Source organism: Rattus norvegicus, chromosome 2, assembly GCF_036323735.1.
Source record: "Rattus norvegicus strain BN/NHsdMcwi chromosome 2, GRCr8, whole genome shotgun sequence".
NCBI classification, from domain to species: Eukaryota; Metazoa; Chordata; class Mammalia; order Rodentia; family Muridae; genus Rattus; species Rattus norvegicus.
Genome location: NC_086020.1, coordinates 217,820,531 through 217,841,449, shown reverse-complemented (window position 1 = coordinate 217,841,449; position 20,919 = coordinate 217,820,531). Strand labels below are relative to the sequence as shown.

Genomic DNA, 20,919 nt, shown 5'->3' with positions numbered 1-20,919 from the left:
ACAGAGTCATTAAGGAGTTGGTCGAAGCTCTGTGAGAGATAAACTGTTCTTTTCTCTAATCAGAGTTCTGAAACTACCTTAAGAATAGAATATTTTCAAGAGGTTTCAACAAAAGAATTAGTGTCTCTGTATTTCTCTTGATTTCTTTTGCCTTTTCTTGGGCTCGTTGCCTTCTGTTTGTTTTGTCATATTCTGATTTATTAGTTTTTTGATCTTATTTATTTTATGATTATCCCTTAGATGCCTGTTTGCTTTCTAATGAGAGACAGAATGGGGGTAAATTCAGATGGGAATAAAGTGGTGTGTGTATGGGAGAGCATAATTAGACTGTATTGTATTAAAATATATTTTCAATAAAAGAAAAAAGAAATTTTAGCTCCAATTAATCACTCTATCTATATTTTACCACTTTACTACAAACTGTTCTGCTTGCCTTTATTCTCCTCTGGTATTGTGACCCCATAATCTAGAAACTTGCATCAGACTATCCTCCCTGGATGTTAGCATTTTTTCCTCTACATATATGCATTATTACCCTGAATTGCCTTTTGTTCAAAGTCAGGATCAAATTTTAGTGCAAGAATTGGTAAATCTGACATGATCATAGAGAACTGCTTACAGCCTGAGCTCCCTTTACTCTCAAAGCCTTATTGGTGCCCTTTCCACCTACCTTCAGACGTAAAGGTTCATCCACCTTGAGCTACCCACTTCCACAATCTCCCAGCCTTGTTTGGACCTTTCCACAAGCTGCTTATCTTAGCATACTTGCCACCAGGCGCTGCCCATGCAGCACCTTGTCGGGGGCTCACAACAGCCTCTAGTCTCTCCTGCTTAGCTCTAAACACATCCTGGTCAGGGGCTGTGTCTTCTTCACCTGTTTTATCTCTAGTATTTAGCAAAGTGCTTCACATGCAATTAGCACTCAATCAGTATCCACTGAATGATTGTGGTATAATAGCAGATCTATTTGTGGAGGACATCTAAAGCAGCAAGTATGGGTGAGGAGCGGGGAGGGGTCCAACCATGAGCCAAGAACAGAACCTGCCAAGCCTGAGTGGCTCAAGAAGTGAGAACCAGGCAGGGATCAGGTGGGAGCCGGGCTTCCTGCCACAGAGTCCAGGCTGGAAGATGAAATGGATGGGCACAGAGCAGAAAATATCCCACACTGAAGAAGCTGTCTGCTAAACTTAGTGCCACATCATTGAAACTGTAACTTTTCCAAATTCTCTACATAGCAACATATCACCGATGGTCCTTGGACACTGTCCCCACGACTGACAATCACACCCATGATAGCAATTCCAGACTGTTTTCAAGGCAAAACTTCAGACAGAGAAGCTGCAGTGAAATCACTTAATAGGGGAGAATTAATTTCATGATTTCATATTTAATTATTTTTTTTCGAGAACAGGGTGCTTTTAAAATCTGAACAAAACGAGTAAACCTCTTTAATGAATCTGGACATCAAATTCCAGTGTTGGTATGTTTTAAAATATGATTAGTTTCAGCAATTTGCCAAGGATCAGTGTTGGTTACTTTCAGAATATGAGAAAAATATAGGCCAGGCTTCTATATCCTAAGGTATGTTGTAAAACTTCAAAGTCTTGGTCTTGATTTCTTATCTCTGGCTAATAAGTAATGATGTCTCACTTTGATTTTTGAATCAGAACAATTTATAAATTTTGAAGAAGTTATGAAATAGATTTAGCCAAGTAGAACAAAACTGTGAAATCCTCTACTATCTGGGCCAGCATTTAAAGATCTTAGAAACCAACACTTTGCAATAACAGGCAAAGAGCTGCACAGACTGAGAAATGAATGTGAGGTTACAATGTAAACCCATGTCTTCTGTATGGAAAGCAGGGCAAATGGCTATAGTACATCATAGCTTGCCAGAGCGGAAGTTGATGGCCAATACCTCCTTGGACCCAGTGTGTGTTAGGAAATCATAAAGTGCATAAAATCATTAGTAAAGACAGTGGGAGACAATCTTAATAGATTAAAATCTTCATGGGACCAATGGGAGGAGAAGCCCTTGGTCCTGCCAAGGCTGGACCTCCAGGTATAGGGGAATGTCAGGGTGGGGAGGCGGGAAGGGGTGGGTGATTGGAGAGGGCGAACACCCTCATAGAAGAAGGGGGAAGAGGGATGGCATAGGGGGTTTATAGATGGGAAACTGAAAGGGGACAACATTTGAAATGTAAATTAAAAAATCCAATAAAAAATAAAATCTTCATGGGAACATCATCTTTAGAGTTTCTTATACCTTGATGAGTTTAACCTTATCCCCGATCCATTTATTTATTATTATAAACAAAATAATGGAATCTGAGTAACTTTAGAAAGATGTCTATTTAGCTTATAATTCTGTAGGTTCAAAGGCTCCGACCTGCTGATGGCCCTCTGGTTCAGAGAGCACAGATGTCTGTTCTTATAAACATTAAATCACTGGGCTCCACCCTGACAAACCCATCTGATGCGAAGTGACACCCAAAGCCCTCAACTCTGTGGCTAGATTAAGTTTCTGCCTTCTTCGCACTTCAAAATGTCGGTGAAATTTCAACACATGAATCCACTGGGCTCACAAACCATAGCAAGGTCCAAGAGCTCTGTCAGGTGGTAACAGTGGACACTGGAGGAGAAACCACGCCCTGCCTCTCTGAGCAGGAGAGGAAAGAGCATGGTTAAACATGGCAAGGCCTTCTGAGCTTAGAATGCTCTACCCACAGGACAAAGTAACCCGAACTGCTGAGGTTTTTCCCGAAGCCTAAGTAGTTGGGAGGGGTGAAGATTCCAAACTACCCTGCTCCATTCTCAGCAGGGAGAAGACCACAGAGACGAAAGCCACACAGGGCAATGGGATCTCATCGCAGGCCACAGAAGCTGCCTCTCACAGCCTTCTCTGACATCACTACAGACCTATTTGCGACTGTTCCTTTAACCCGGCACGGCACACATCTTCCTTTCAAAATGACTATGAGGAAACACAAGCAAAGCCCTGAACCACAGGCATGTCAGGAATGTTGGGACTGTCAGGCCAGGAATTAAAAGAAGGAAGGAAGAAAGAAGACAGGAAGGAGGGAAGGAAGACAGACAGGGAGAAAAGAACTGTAGTGGAAAAACTGACACCACGCAAGAAAAATGAGTGTTGTAAACAGGGAGCTTGAAATTCCAAGAAGGCCGCGAGGGAATGCCAGCTATCACAGGCCTTGAGAACTCCCCATGAAGGGAGCCCTATATTGGCTCCATGGGAGACTGGGCACTGCTGAGAATCGTGGAGTTTGTGGATATGACAGCTGCAGTTCACAAAGACAGAAGAGAGAAAAATGACAAAGAAAGTCAGAACACAATATCCAACAAATTTTTCACTAGCCATGAAATGCAGAATGTCCAGATGGGAGGTGGCAGGTGGCCTCGGGAGCACAGGAGGTAAGGACGGGCAATCTGAAGCAGCAAAGACTGAGGGGGTCCCAAAACAATCCGTCAAATGTGGCGGCTCACGAAAATAAAAAAAAATGCCCGAAGGAAGCCTTACCTCCACCCCAGCCCTGTGGGCACCTTGGCTGAGAGGCATAAAGATTAAGTAAGAACTATTCTAACTTCTAAGCAAAGCCAGTGAGTGGAGAACATGATGAAGAAACTGAAGTATCAATAAATAAAAGGACAGAGTTCCATACCCTGTCAGGATATCCTTCAAGGTGAAGTAGAAATTAAGTTAGATAGACAAAAATATGATGGGAGTTTGCAGCAAGGTTTGAGGATGGTCAGAAAACTCTTCAGGGAGAGAGAAAATAGTAACTGCCAGAAACACAGCCAGGCAAAGAAAGGAACAGCTCCTTCAGTGAAGAAACAGGGAAAGGTGAGGAGGAGAGATTCATTTCAACAGATCTGAAATATGTTTGTTCAAAATAATAGGGAGAATTTATTCAACCATGCACGTGCTTGTGTATGTGTCCTTGTGTGTGTATAAGTGCTTGTGTACACACATGCACACATGTATGCCTGAGGAACTGTAATGCACAAAAAGCAAGAAGAAGAGGCAGGAATGTGACTCATAAAGCTTAGCTAAGCAGCTTCTGCTTTTCAGCCTGTATGGAAAGGAGAGAGAGATTAGACTTTAAACCGGTGGTTCTCAACCCATGTGTCATGACCCCCCAGAGACCATTGGAAAACACAGATATTTATATCATGATTCAGAACAGTAGCAAAATTGCAGTAATGAAGTAGCAGTGAAAATAATTTTATGGTTGTCGGTTACCACAATATGAGGGACTGTATTAAAGGGTCACAGCGTTAGGAAAGCTGAGAACCAGTGTTTTAAACAATCCATAGCATAGAAAGTATACTAAGTATAGTGCAAATGTAGCATTGTTTTATTTCAAAAGGACCATCAATTAAATGTAAATGTATATTACACACTGTTTGAAACCATTCAAAACACCTTTTCAGGAAGTACAATTGGTACTCTAAGAGAAAAAATAAAATTACATAAGTTGATACCAAAAAGGGCCCAAGCAAAGAAAAAAGAGGGAAAGGAAGGAAGGAAGGAAGGAAGGAAGGAAGGAAGGAAGGAAGGAAGAAAGAGAAAACTCAACAAAACGATAACTAAACATAACAGGGACAAAGAACAGAAGAAACAGAAAACACCTACTGGTCTATCCAAATTAATAACCACATTAATGCCAACGAACATTTTATCAAAGTAAAAATTATAGAGTAGATAAAAAAATCTATGCAATCATATTTAGCAAAATGTTAACATGGACCTCCCACCCCCGCCCTGAATATCTAAGAACATGGGCTAAGACCTTGCTAGTCCGCTGTCTCTGTGTGCTCTGGAAATAGGGTCAGCATGACAGTCATGTGACATAGTCCAGAAACAGTGAAGTAAGGAGAGTGAGGTTGCAGGTAAAAAGTAAAAACCTTTAAAAGACATCGTGCTCATCTTCCCTTCAGCCACTTACGTGGAATGCTTTGTGCAAGAGATGCTTCGAACATGCATGTTTGTTGAATGGAGAAATATTCCCAAGGCCATGAGTGTGTTCACCTCAATGTCAGCTCCTTCTGTTGTCCCTAAGGCTCTGCCTGGATGAATGGTGGCTCTCATTTCCAGACACTCTCAAAGCTTTTACCACATTAAGCCTGTGCTACGGGCTTTTAGAAGTCCAAATATGCAGTCTGAAAACCAGGATACTTAACAGATCAATTATTTCTGACATCGTCAGTAAATAAAATATCTCACATGTCTCACTGAGTTCCACAGGTGCATGTTATATAAAAGAGAAGGGACTTGGAGAGATGATAATGCAGAATTGTCAGTGGTGGGCATCTCAGAATGAAAACTAAAGTTTCCATTGTCGACTCTTTCTCACAAACCCATTTAATTCTCTCTACTTAGGTTCCTAAGAAGATCACAAATATTCAATCCAAGTGTTCTCCTACCTGTGTACCTATATGGCTTACATTGCTGTGACAGATGTATATTCCAATATATACATACACAGCGTATCTATCTGTGTACATGCAACTCCTGACAGTTCCTGGTGCACATATGTCACAAATAAAGAACAGCAAAATATAACACCCAACACATGCCACTCTGTCATAATATGGATTTTAAATTTTTTGAGAATGTCATACACGTGTATTCACATTACTTCATCCCTCTCCTATTTCTCTTATATCCCCATTCTCCTTCTCACATTCATGATCTCTTCTTTAATTATTACAGCTACACATACATATGTATGTATGTGATATATATATATATATATATGTATATATATATATATATATACATGCATACAAACTACTAAGTCCATTTAATATTGGTCATATATAGATGTTTTTAGGGTGATCATTTGGAACCGGATAACCCATAGTCAATCTTGTCCCTGAAGAAACCCAGTTCTCCTTTTCCCAGAAGCCACTGATTGTTTATAGCACTTCATCGAGGGGTGTGGCCTGGTGAGACATCCCTTGCTCCTTTAGCATGACAGTTTTCTCTGATCCTTAGGTGTGATTATGGGATAGATGGTAGAAAGAGGAGCAAGCAGGCAGTGGAGAAATGGAAGGAAAAGAAACAGAAGGATGTGTGCACAATGAAGAGACTCCAGGGCACTGAGGGACAGCCTGATGTGAATAGCCAGTGATGTCACCTGAAACCATGGTGGGGCCCTGGCCTGTGCTGCCACTGGGAACCATGTCTGGGTCCATGGCCCTCCAGCAAGGGTCTGCTATCACCAAAGATCAGACAGACATCCTTGGTCTGGTCTGCTACCTGGAAACATGTTGATGCCTGAGAGCTGGGAAGAAGTAGCTCTACTCCTCACCTGGGCATCATGGGAGGGCTGGGCCTGGAGACATGAGTGTAGGAGAGCTGAGCCCACTCCTAGCCAGCTGCATATGTGGGAGAGCAGGACGTGCACATTGCAGGAGTTGTAAGTGAGCCTTCTGGAGAACATGAGCATGGGAGAGCTGCTCCTACTGCACATCTCCCATGCAGTGGCATGGATGAGGAAACAATATTCTCCCTTTCCCTCCTGTCTCACCGCCTGCAGCAAGCAGGAGACCTGGCACTGGGGTCATCAGAGCAGGAGAGCTGGCCCTGCATCTTGCCTGTGCAGCACAGCAGAGCTGACCCTGATGGTGGGGGTGGGGCTGAGCTGATCCCACAATTTGCCAGCCATGAAGCAGTGTAGACAGGGGGTATGCACTCCCCAACCTTCAACCCTTGCCGCCTATGGCAGGAGCGAAGCTGGCTCTGTCCCTCGCCTGCAACAGCACTCAGGAGAATAGGCCCTTCACCTCAACTGGGCAACAAGGTAGAGTTGGACCTGGTTTTCTGTGGTGTTAGTGAGCTGGCACGGGGTGTATGAGAGCTGGAGGGCTGACCAGCTCAGATAACTCTCAGGCCCAGATCCAGGGCTTTGAATTGACCCACCCCAACATCTACCTCATGGACAAACTCCTAGAGTGCATGAAGAGGCTGTTCCTACAGATCCAAGACTATAGGATGTCCATGACACAGAGGAACAACGGGGTATCAAAGAGGAGTTCCAATAAGTTTCTAGAATTGATAGAGTAGCAGAAGCTGGAGGCTTCATACCAGCCTAAGGAGTCATTGCAATAAATATTTGCAGGCAAAGACATATAGACAAAGCATATATACTATGGGACACACTGCGACACACTCCAGCCTCCACAATGAGATTTTTTTTCTCTGTGGTGGGGGAGGTTTCAAGGGTAGAGGGTAAGTACAAGGGGAGGGGGAGATGAGTGGGGTTGGGGTAAATGATGTAAAATTCACAAATATCCAAGTTAATAAAATAGCGGGAAGAAACTCTCCCCCCTCATAGAACTCCCCCAGCCTTTCCTTTTTATAATGTGAAATCTTCCATGAAAAAAATACACCTACAAACCCAGAACTCCCTCTTTGAGTCTGGTGTCTGTCAATGCACAGAAAGCAAGCACAAGAACCACACACTGTCAAAATAGGCCTCAAACGGTGGAAAGGAACACATGACACATCTCTTCAAGGGGAAAGCAGAAATTTATCCTGCAAATGACTGTGTGACCTTAAATATTCCCAACATGAGTATTTCACTGATGGCTTTTAGACCATACTTTTAAACTATATTGAAATTGCATACTTTTCTAAAGTCACTCCTCTTTTCTTCTTTTTGATTTGGATAGCAATTACATAATTTCATATTTATATTTGGTTATGTTTTCATTTCAGCCAGTTGGGAAAAAAATCTATACCTTTTAGCTATTCCTTCTAAAACTGGGTATTTGATTGAACTGTATTTAGGCTGCCTTGTAAATCTCATTTACTGACAAAACATTTTGATTGGAACTAGTGATAACTCGTCACATGCTTTAAACACTGAGGAGTGATTTTTAAGCACCTGAGCTCAGAGGCTGAGTTGCCTGATTACTCGTATTCTAAGCTCTTAGACTCCATACCTAAATGTTCACCTTCAGGTCTCTTCACTTTGATTTGCAGCAGAAACAACCCAGGCAATCATCACAGCTACACAACTAATAGGGCTCACCTGACTAATAACTTAGGCAAAGGGAAAAGAGTTTTCAATGATAGCATTTAGCTGTAAACCATATTTTGTCTTAATGTGAACTGTTTTTATATGTTCTTCATTGGTTATTTTTCTGAATTATAAAAATGAATTATGAGAAAATAATTGAATCTCATCATTTCTAATTTAATAAGGAATGCAAAAGCCTATAAAATATATAGATATGGGGTAAGTGGATGAGTACAGGAGAACCACATGGCAGGGGATCTGATCCAACACTGACATGTCATCCAATACCCAGAAGGCACGGACGGCAAAATCTACATTATCTACACCTCTCATAAGAGAAACAACTGAATCACTTAAGAAAGTTCAGGAAAGAAAACAATACAAGAAGGGCTTCAGGCCCACGAGGAAGCAAGAAGCTGGAATGAAGAACTGCATGGGTAAGGACAGGCACTGGGAGAAGTCACAGATGATAAAGTATAACCCAGGCAGCACGAGGACACAGGGACACACTGCACCTGTGAGGGCAAACCTGTGCCCTAGGGCTGTGCTCAATCAGGGCTTTGGGTATTGTTTCCCAGCATACACATGGGCTACAGGATGACGGATGGCCATGCATGGCTGCTTGGCTATGGTCAAGTTTTCTGTTTTATCAAGATAATAATATAACACTAATAAATTGGGCTTTTGTGCTAGCCCGTATCATAAGATTCGGGGAGCCAGATCTCTTCCTGTGAAAACTTTACTCAATGGATAAAGTACTTTCAAAAGTGTCATTGTTCCCTTTTTCTTCTGTTGGAAGTCAGTCTGATAACTGAAAAGAAAGCAATTCATTTTAGAAGACTGGAAGAGCTTAAGATTAAGACAAACCCACGTTACAGAAAGCAGACAGAGGAATGGTTTCATAACATTGCTAAAATCCGACGTAATTAAACCTATTACTAACCACTTTTGGATTCATGTGAATTTTTTGGTGTGTACTTTCAAATGCACTGTCGCAAACACCCTCAGTAAACGTGTGTACTATAATTATAAAATTCTCTCTTATTGTTGCCCCAACACAAAGACACACATAAGCATGACCCATTGAATATCTCTGGGCAGAAAACTTTACCTGGATTTAGGATAAAGTTTCTGTGGACTTGTTCTCAGTATTAAAATTGTCAAATGATACCGCCAGTTTTTAATATCTCAAATAAGTAGAATCAAACTACTTATCTCAAGTATGTCTGTCTTTATTAAGCGCTAGGCAGTCATGCCCGCGGGCTATTTTGCTATATACCTTCTAGGATTGAATATTTCCCCTTCAATCTTGTCGGCAGAACCTTAATTTAAGTTCTGATTAGCTTAAATGAACCGTGAAGACCAGGGTTATTTTCTTTGATTCTTCTGTTTATAGAAGATAAACTTTAGAAGCGCCTAGAAAATTCAATAGTAAACTTTGCTCATGTCAGCCATTTCTGTAAAACATTTCCACAAGCCGTGCAAGGAGGAACACACTCAAACCAATTCCAAATGTGGACATTACACTGCTGTGAAGCTGTCTCTCTTTAAAAGAATTGAAGTGGATAGTCACTTGCAAATCATTTTACAGTATTAGAGCGATCCTTAATTGGGACTATGGCATGAGTGAAATCATGTTTAAATCAAAATAGTTTTCAACTATACGACAAAAATAAATGAACATAAGGGATGTACTTACAAGTCAAACACCAAGTAATGGAAGCCCTCTTCGGATATGCTGTCATGAAGTCTCACTGAAGAAAAGAGAAGAAAGTTTTCAGTGTTTTATTAAATGGTCTATAGAAAATGAGTTCTATGATTGACACTGCTTCTTACGTTAAACTTGGGATATATCAGTGTCATTTATAGAAAGGCATGGGTGGAGGAAATAACCCAAGATCTGGGCCTTGGTTCTGACAATTATTAACTAAATGAGCTTGAAAATTATTTAGGTTGTAATGACATTAGTATATGTATTAAAATGCTGGAAAATAGAAGAAAACTATTCCACACATTCCCAGATAAATGCTATAGAAATTTTACTATACATTTACATGTATACATCCAAAGTTTTCAGGTTCAGACAATTCTTACACTTCCCTGTCATTCCCGTTGACCAGTGGTTCTCAACCTTCCTAATGCTACAACTCTTTAAAACAGCTCCTCAACTATGGATGTCCCCAACCATAAAATTATTGCTGTTACTATGTCATAACTGTAATTTTCCTACTCTTGTGAATCATAAGGTAAATCCCTGTGTTTTCCAGTGGTCTTAGGCAACCCCTGTGAAAGGGTCACGTAACCCTCAAAGAGGTCACAACCCACAGGTTGAGAACTGCTGCTTTTCATGTTGCCCTTATCCTAGTCTTCATCAACCAGTGCGATGATCACCACAGCACAGACAGCAAGCCAAGCATGAGTCTAGAAAAAGGTCTCCCTGCCCCGTCTCTTCCATTTGTCCTTGAGTTCCAACATGACACTGCCTAGCCAGCCTGTCTTCTTTACTTAAGTCACCAAAAGTAGGTAAAAGCGTGCTTGAGAATTTGCTGGTGAAATAATAAACCAGTTCCTTCGACCTATGCCAACTTCCCAATGGAGTAAGCTTGTAGGTGACACTGACAGAAACTCATATATGAATCCTATGAATTGAAAACACTACACCAAGCCACATGCAAACTTACTCTTTTATCTATCTACTGTTTGGTTTTCCAAGGTTGTCTCTCTTTCAGCCGTTCATCTCTCACTGGTGATAACTTTTATTGAAGGCAAGAGGTGACAGAAAACAACCAACTTGAAGGATACTCTGTTTTTACAAAAGTCATGAGAGAACATAAGGTTCTACTGTAGCATGCTGGTTGATTTTTGTCAACTTGAGACATAAACCTAGACCTATCTAGAGAGAGGGAATCTTCATTGAGAAAGCGGCTCCATAAGACTGGCCTGTAGGCAAGTTTGTAGGTTTTGACGAACGTTTGGTATGAGAGAGCTCAGCTTACTGTGGGTGGTGGTACCCCTGGGCAGGTGGTCCTGGATGCTCTAAGAAGGCGTACCTGGGAAGCCATTAGGAAGAAACCAGTAAGCAGCGCTCCTCCACAGCTGCTCCACTGCCTGCCTCCAGAATCCTGCATTACGTTCCTATCCTTTCCTTTGTGATGGAATGCAGACCTCAGAGTAAAAGTTGTAATAAGTCCTTTCCTCTCCAGGTTGCTTTTGGTTACGGTGTAAACTTCACAACAATAAAAACCCTAACTAGGACATTTAGCACAGGCCTCTTTGACGATGGTCGCCACATGGAAAAGGTATGCCCAGAAGAATATTTAAGTGGGCTCAAACTACAACTATCTAGAGAGAGTCTACACTACAGATGCAATTCCAAACCCACATTCCACAGTGGCCACTCTTTATCTCACGGTTCCATCCACCAGGCTTCATAACACTGCAGCTTTGTACTTTGCTCTCTAGAAATCCCTTGGAGTTAGAGAAAGAGGGACTTTGGATCACTCTTAAATTACAGATGATTATTTATAAAAATGTGGACTTCCCAAGTCATTAATGCGATGATGAGGCCTGAATAGGAGGCAACGGGACATGGCCCAGGAATTCAGTCCCAGACCTCAGTATATTCACTCCCTAGTCATAAGAAGGTAAGGGACACTGTGGGGTCTCCCCATCTCTGTGTTTTGACATCACTCCTGAATTCTGAGATGCAACTAAATCAACCCCCTTTCAGAATTACACGGAATTGTTGCGATTTTTCCTTCTAAACAGAACTGTATGATTGTCCTCCTGTGTGTTCACGTGTCCACACCCATGGGAAAGGGTCAGCCTTCTTCTCTGGTTTTTAACTCTTTGACTTCCTGTTAAAATCGATCTGCCTCCACGGTTAGCAGGATGGCTTCCTAGTCAGAAATATACTGCTTTACACAAGCTTCTGCTGACAGCTGAGAGTACTCCTCATCTTCCATAACAGCTTCTCAAGAACTGAAAAATGTGTTTACCCTTATAAAATGCTACATTAATTATTCCCTATAAATAACAGTTAATTCCTTTTCAGACCGAAGGAACGGCATAGCATTCTGTTCACACAGCTGTCAGCCCGAGCCTGACTGCGAGGCAGCCTCACAAAGCAGGCTGGCTGCTGGGTGCTGAAGCAGACGGTGCCACACTCTGCCTCAGCTGCTCGGCAACTGCCATACGCTACACATACGGGTGCACACGATTACGATAATTGCATGTTTTTAAGAGGGGAATTTTAAAGATAATGAAAAAACCATATAAGGAAACAGGTTAAAATACATCTTGGTAGTCACTGCCTTCTGACATTTTAATATAACTGGATGCCACTCAACAGTAACAAGTGTAAGAGTAAACAGATGAGATTTCATAAGCCAGAACAATATCACGATTGGTGGGAATAAAGTTTAAAACTCTGTAACTTTAAGTCAAGACTTGAAGAAAATGCTACTGAAGCTAAAATACTTTTCATGACCTAATTTTCCTCCTTTCTCTACTGCATAAATTTGTTGATTTATATTCAGAGCACAGTTATTATTTCCTTTTCCTGCCCTATGGTATTGTATAATTTCAATACAATTCCAGCTGATTAACAGAAGGTGCCATATCAGACCGTGGCCTTGTGTGATGTGAGAATAAAAAGAAATTTTAATTTGGCATTTCCTACTTGTTTTGACATTTAATTTTGTTTAACGAATAGAAGATAAAATATGATTTTAATTCTTATATCAGGCACAGTTCAAAAGATTGTTGTAAGAGTTATTTTAGTTATTATATACAAGAATCATGATTGTGAATGTGATGGAGACCTTGAGAAAATATCCAGTTACAGTTACCACATGGCCAAGCTAGGCCCAAAGGGCATACTGTGTGGTCTCCCTCAAATACACACAGATAACAGAACAAGAAATGATGTATGTAGGGAGGACTGAGCCTGTGTGTCAATATGTCTGTTTGTATGCCTGTCTGTCTGTATGTATGTATATATGCATATTTGTATGCATTAGTGTGTATGCTTGTGTTTCTATATATGTGGGGTATATGTATGCATGCATTCCTGTATATATACATATAGATATGTATATGTGTATGTACGTATATATGTATATATGTACAAACCTATATGTATTTAGAAATGTATTTGTGTGTATATGATGTCCATGTGCATATGTGTGTGCATTTATGTATTTTTGCACTTATGTATAGTGTGTGTTTGTGCAGATACGCATGTTTTGTGTGTATCAGCAAATTCCTCAAATTAATGAGTCAGTGTGAAAGTACAAAAAAAAAATAGAGAGGGAGAAATGGTACAATGACTAGGAAAAGAAAAGTTTTGCTTGATGAACAATTTCCACAAAAGGAGACGGCCACTGTGCACTTCAGTTAAAACTATAGTTATAGGATATTTGACAATGTAGAAAAAGCATGTGAGACACAGGGAGAGAGAAACCATATTTGTCTTTTGTATATCATTTGAAATCCTTTAAAACATGTTATTTTTTACTTCAGAATAAGTAGTTAATAATGTTCAGTGATTCAGCTATGTTTTCTGATAGAAAGGAAGCAGAAAGGGGGAGAATTAAACTCTACTTCTAAGGCGCGCCACCATTAACTGTTAGATGCATCATACTAAAAGCCCACGTTTCGTAGGTTTTGTGGATGGTACCACGGCATGTACTTCAACAGCGTACAGCATACTGTGCACGTGCAACACTCCGCGCCATATCTCCACCAAACCCAAGAAGAAGCTACCGCGTTATTTATGGAGACATGTTTTCCTTAGTAAACCCTTGACAGAATATGAAGTCCCCGTTCCCACTAAAGTACTACTTTCTTATGCCTTCATTTCACACCCTCTATCAGATGAAATCAAGGTCGTTAATTATGATGACTTTGTGAAATTACTTGTGCGACTTTGGCGCAATTTATAATGGTTATAATTTAATATTATTATTATAATTCTTCCACACAACTCAAATTCAGGACCCACTTTGCCCCCACTACATTTCATTTTGGAGCTGAGCACTCAATCTGGTGGACTGCCATGAATTCCTCAGTATTCCTGTCCTTTGGCGTTTGGAGTAGTATCCTGCACCCCGTAGAGCTGGTAGTTAGCTCTAAATGATTAGCAGGCAGGAAGCAAGTGGAGCCTTGATAAGCTATGGCAGCTGACCTCTGGGAAAGCACCTGCTGTGCTCAAAGAAAGGTGTGGTTGGACGACTGAAAGACTAGAGCCCAAGTGGAGAGATACCCTGGAGAAAGAGGGGTCACCCTAACATTACATCCCTAGCAGAGCTCAGAGCTAAATGTAACCGCCTGAGTGACCTCACCTCCAACTGAACAGAAAAGCCATCTGATGGAGCAGTGAGCTCACAGAACCATGGCAAATATCAAGAGAATATGATTTCATACCACTGAGTCTGGGATGCAGATGGCCAGGCAACAACAGACGAATAGATAAGGAAGGGTTAATCTGAACGGTGTGACTGTCCTCAAATAATTTTTTCCCCCACATCACAAGCAATGTCTAGTGAACAATAATAAGATTGGCCCAGAAAACCGGCATGAATTAGTGGGACTCTGACGTTAAGCATGGCAGGGTGACATGCTGCCAATGTTATCACAATACTAATAAAGTATTTCACAGCGAACAGATTGTATGGCATTCTCATGTGCAATGTTTGTCAGCTCTGAGTCACAGTTCTGATTATAAATGAGGAAGATTTTATGTGTTCAGCTTTGCTGTGGTGAGAGGATGAGGTGGTTGGACTCAGTTCGCACACTGGGATGTAAAAATGGCAGCTTGTAAGTCAGAGCCTCCTTACATTCTCCTCAGTGGTTAATTATAATTCACAGCTAGAGCCAGTCCCAGCCAAGTTAGGTCATGCAACATGCCAAGCCTTCCCCAAAGAGGGATGCCAACACTGGGTTCATTTGTGAATTTTTAAAATTGTGCTAGTATGAGAACAGTTTTAACAGTCAAAAGGCAGAAGTCTAGAAAAACTGCAGCTCAGTCATGCCTACCAGGTCTTCTAACAAAGCTGTTCATTTTAGAGAGAAGATTTTCAAACAGAAAACGGGAACACTGAAAAATAAATTCAAAGTCTAGCGTCTGTCCATAAAACTGAGGGCATGTTTGCAAATGTATCTTGTTTCACCTAATCTCTGTCTTTCTATAATACAAGGCAATACAAAATGGGATCACTTTTAAAAAATATTTTTAATTAAAATATTTTAATTAAAATACATTTAAAAAGCAGATGATCTATTTCTTGGATATATAGATCCAAGGTCATGGCTTATCTTATTTTTAGTTAGTAAAATATAGCTAGGTGTAGTTCTACACACATATGCACACACACACACACACACATGCACATACACATGCCCACATATGCATACACAGGCATACACATGTACAGATGGTCACTATTTTCTTGCACTGTGGTTTAAGGCATGGACATCTATACATTAACTTCTTTTATTTGTCTTAATATCACATCTATAATGTGGGAGTCTGACTGGTATGGTTAAGGTTACATATAAAATCCACAGTCTATGCTAAATTTAGGTGTCTGAACACATGAATTTCTTCTTTTCTCTTCAGCCTACAAGTTTTCGGTTTGTTTGTTTGTTTATATATTTATTTATATTTAAGACAAGAGCTAATTATGAACATCAGGCTAGCCTAAACACTATGAGATATTTTTCTGTGTTCATTGTCCAAAAGCTTGAGATTATGGACAAAAGGAGAATTCTATGTTTCTAAAGTTACAAAAGATATATGAATTTTGGCAAAATATCTATCATGTAATTAAAATGCCAATAAACATTACTCAAGAATTAATATTACTTCTATATCCAAAAAAATCATTTAGTAAAATTTCAAATTTTTTTCTTGTAATCACAGGAAAAAATGTATACTTCCAACTTAATATTAACCAATATTTAATTATATTTAAAATCAGTTTTTGGTCTTTAGAACAAAGACCAAAAATTAATTGAGCACTTTGACGTAATCAATTCAATTATTCCAAACAAACTTGGTAGAAATTTCATCCCCGTTAATTTACAAACATTTTAGAAGTATACAAAAAGGATGGAGCTTAAAATGAGTCCTGGAGTGGCCTTGTTGGGGGCATAAAGAGCCTTATACTCAGAGAGAAGCACTAAGAGAAGGAGGAATGTTAATCACACAGTGGTGTCTCCTGGATGGGGGAGTTAAAATCAAGTACCTGCATTCCATTCAGAAAGCTGAGAGTGGTTTTGTTAAGGACCAGTGACTTTTTGCTATAGGTAGAGGGAGACCTCACCCAAATCTCCCAGAATAGTTATCCCAGACGCTTCCCTCCACAGACCACTATCCGTCCTTAGGGGAGATGTCACACATACTTTATTGCCTGCTGACCTCTATGCTATCAGTCAGTGACCACACTAGATTCTAGGACTTTGCTATAGATCAGACCCTCGTGGTCACATGGACTTTGTAAAAGAGTTTCTGTGTAGTCCCACCTTAAGGTCTATTGTGCACCTGGAACTGGACTGATTCTTGCCCAGAAACCTTTCCCCAAATTGAAGCCTGTTTTAAACATGTTGACAATGAACTGCATTGGCATTAAACTCTTGATGTCTGGTCCAGGTGGACCAGTCAATTTGCAATGGATTTTCATCTTTGCGTGGTTTGATTCCCTGCCATGACAACTGCAGGGCGCCCCTCAGTGTCTAACATCAATTTTACTGAATATGGCCTTCCAATTCAGTAAAATTTCCAACCCTATTCTAGATTTAAAGTTAACAGTAAAGTTAGACTAGGCAAAGATATGTTAATACCCTTCAGGGTCACCTAGGAGAAACAGTGGTGTGTTCTCATAGCTTAGACAAAAACCAGCTTAGTCTCTAGGACTTCTAGGTGGTCAAAAGGTCTGTCACTAGGGAGAATTTCAACTCAGGAAAAGGAAAGAAAGTAGAGAGAATAGAGAGAGGCCATCAGTGGCCATCAGTGGCTATCTACTCTATGATTATCAAAAGATATACATATGTACATATCCAAAGATAAAAAGGGAGAAATTTGTGTATGTGCATTTGTATGTGTGTGTGTGTGTGTGCATGTGTGTGTGTGCATGTGTGTGTGTATATGGCAAACTTTGCATTAAGATAACCATAGAGGATAGCCCCAATAAAGAATTCACAAAGAAAGGCAGCTAGCTGTGCTCTAATGACATCTCGGCTATGACGCACTTGCCTTGCATGTACAAGTCTCTGGGTATCAACCCTAGCTTCACAGCCAGAAAGACAAACAGTTACTATCAATATTTAGCAGACTACAACCCTTTAAGTATGAGGTCTTTCTCTTCCGGACATTCTGACAATTTAAAAACATACCTCACTTCATTTGGGAATCGTGTTTAGTGAATAAGCAGAGATAAAGCCTACAGCAGGCATCTTGCCTGAACCTTTACCTCACTAACTGAGCAGATGAGTTACATTTCTGACAACTGCTCCGGTGAGCAGAGAATGGAGAACTCATTAGCTCAGCCTTTCCCTGAAACTGACACTCTCAACTCAAATTCCCTGGTGATTCGCCAGGCCACATCTTCTCGTCTGTCAAATCTTCCTTTCTGAAATTCATTCTTCATATAAAATAATGTCCAAACTCAGTTTTCTCTGTGAACCAGAAATATGTGAATTCAAAAATCTTCTAAATTAGTAGGTGCAAAGTAAACCTGTAGCAGGTAACCATGGTATACTAAATTATAATACATTTTTACTACACTAACATCTTTCTCTCAGCAAATGTTTTTACACCAAAAATACTTGCAGGACTTTTTTTTTTTGGGGGGGGGGGTCTGTGTTTTTCCTGTAAGCAGGAGCTTGATCCCTAGAAACCACAAAAAAGAAATGCCCGGAGCAGTGCCATACGGTGGTAATCCCAGTGTGGAGTGGTCAGAGAAAGTGAGGTTTGTGGTTGCTTTGCAGGTCAGCCTGGTAAGTACCAAGTCAATCACAGAGCCTGACTGAAAAGAGATGAATGGCTTTTCTACAGATGACACCTAAGGTTGTCCTCTAGCCACCACATGTGTGCAAAACCACACCTGCACATGCACACAAGTATAAATACATGCTCATACAAATGTACACATGCATACATTAAAAATTGAAAACATTACCTTATTCTTCTGAGTTATAAACAAGAATGAGACATACTAAATAATTCTATAATTGAGGGAAAACATCAACGTTACTTATATATTTATTGATGAATGTGATATGGAATGATATGCCAGTGGAATGATAAACTCTACTGATACACAAACCTGTACGTGATGTTTACCAGTCTGTATCTGTCAGGAATATAGTAGTTAGTTCTGTCTAGTCCATGATGTTTTATAAGTTTTTTAAAAAATACATTGTACAGTGTCTTGGGATTTCTATTGCTGCAACGAAACATCATGACTAAAAAGGAAACTGGGGAGAAAGGGGTTTATGTGGCTTAGACCTCCATATTGCTTGTTCATTACTGAAGTCAGGACAGGAATTCAAACAGGCAGGATCCTGAAGGCAGGAGCTGGTGCAGAGGCCATGGAAGAGAGATGCTTTCCGGCCTGCTTCACATGGCTTGCTCAGCCTGCTCTCTCATAGAACCCAGGACCATCAGCCCAGGGATGGCACCACCCACCGTGATCTAGACCATCCCTGTTGATTACTAATTGGGAAAATGTTTTACAGCTGGGTCTCCATGGAGTCATTTTGTCAACTGAAGTTCCTTCCTCTCCAGTGACTCTAGCACATGTCAAGGTCACACACACACACACACACACACACACACACACACACACTCACACACACACAGGCAGTACATACATTTACCAAGAAATTAAATTATCATCTATAATCAATGTCTAGCATTCCAAACATTTCCACGTTGGCTTACCTCATGGGCATCTTGAACTACACAACACACGAGAATTTGTGATCTTTCTACTAAAATCTGATCTATCCATGGTAATTCCTTTTCCATTTCTTTGAGGAAAAAGTGAATCATGTGTAAGTTTTGCCTCCTCCCTATGAACAATATCCAAAATCAAAGACAATCCTTCCTAATACACAGTCATGATAATATTCACAAGGATATATATATATATATATATATATATATATATATATATATATATATATATATATATATATATAACACAACGCCATCACTTTTGCCTCCTCCACTGTTGCTAGCAAACACTCTTTACCTCCTATGATGTTAGCAGCCTGCTCTCTGGCGTATTTCAGAAGCATCTGACATCATTCCTGTTTTTCTATCCTGACCTCTCTCTTCATCAGAATCCGGACAACCTAAAGTCTGATTATTGTCTGGCAGCTTGAAACCCTCTAATGATTCTGCTCTGCCTTTGCAGAAGAACCCAAATCTATTCATGGACTAAATGTTACATTGCTTTACTACTGTCCCTACCCCTCTTACTGGTTCTCCTTACACTAGTATGCTGGTGGTCTCCTGGGTATCTCTGGAGAACTCCAAGCAAGCATTTGCTTCTTCTTTAAACTTCCTGCTTCCTTCTTCGTAAAATTTTTCTTCCTGGTAGATCCCCAGGACTTACAGTCTCATGTCCTTCCAGCCCCCACTCAGCTTTGGAGAAGATCTGCTTTGGTATAACTTCATTGGAACCCTGTTGTGTTTATTTATATGCATTTTATACATAACTTCTTTCAAGTTAGGATTTCAAATATTTGGTATATACAACAAGAACTTATGGGCAGGAAGCAAGCCTCTGATTATTTAGCCCTTTACATAAGTGTGTTGATCCCTGAAGAGCGGACAAGAGTGATTAAAAGAGACAGGAAGCATGTGAGAGGCCATGATGAGACAGACATGCTTATCTGTATGGCTAATGATGGTGGAGAGACAGAAGACAGTGAGGTTCCATCCAGCAATGGTTAGCACACTGAACGAGAGATAGGAGAAGAAGGTAAGCTAGCTACTATCCAATGAAACAGCAAAGAATGGTGGGAAACTGTCAGAGTAAGAAACTTACAGTGTGATAAAGGCACAAACGTGCCCCAAAGCTGAGGGGTCCAAGGATGGCCATGCAGGAGTGAGGGAGGAGGTACTAACAGTAATTTGACAAAAGCAATGAAGTGCGAGGTAACAGCCACTCGGCCCTGGACAGACAAGACAGCGCCCATTGTTTAGGCAGCGCAGACATAGCATCCCTGTCAAGGTAAAGGCAGACCCAGTCACCACAATGGAAGATATGGGCATTAAGAACTGTGCCCCCTCAATGGATTGAAACTCAGCTTCAATGCAACAGTGCTGGGCGTGGGGCCTAATGAGAGATGAGAAGGCCAGAAGGGCGGAGAGAATGGATTCACGTTATTATTACAAGACAATAATCATCCTTTTAAAAATGGAGCTTAATGTCACTGTTCTCCTACACTGTCCCTTTGTCTTTCTGTGATGTGATCTGTGGATACCCCAACCGCCATCCTTATGAACTAGTAACTTTCTGATTAGTAGAAACCCCCCAGACTCCTATATTTTATCATAGCAGCTTAAGTCAAAGACTCTCAGTGCATTTTGAATGTGAAGTGTACCCCAAAGTGTCCTGTGTCTGGACTCTTGGTTCACAGCCGGGGCCACTGCTTGGGAAGTCCAGGGAACCATCAGGTGGGAGGCTGCCGGATGGGGTTCAGTACAGGCTGGACTTGAGGGTTAGAACTGGCCTCTGCTGGATCCAGGCATTCTCCACTGGGGTGTGGCAGGTGTCACAGAAGAGAGCAAGTCTGCACTAGCCTCTGTGACTTCCTCCATGAAGGAGATTATCCCCTAACTGGGCAGTTCTCAATCTTC

General features: G+C 40.8%; 1 protein-coding gene across 28 annotated transcripts in view; it reads right to left on the bottom strand.

The window, feature by feature from the left end:
* Positions 1-20,919, bottom strand: part of Camk2d (calcium/calmodulin-dependent protein kinase II delta) — a 263,575-nt gene that overhangs the window by 120,449 nt on the left and 122,207 nt on the right. For all 28 annotated transcript variants that reach the window (XM_006233285.5, XM_017590604.3, XM_017590613.3 and 25 more), the window contains 1 exon segment: positions 9,745-9,799. In XM_006233285.5, coding sequence (XP_006233347.2) covers positions 9,745-9,799 — 55 coding nt within the window.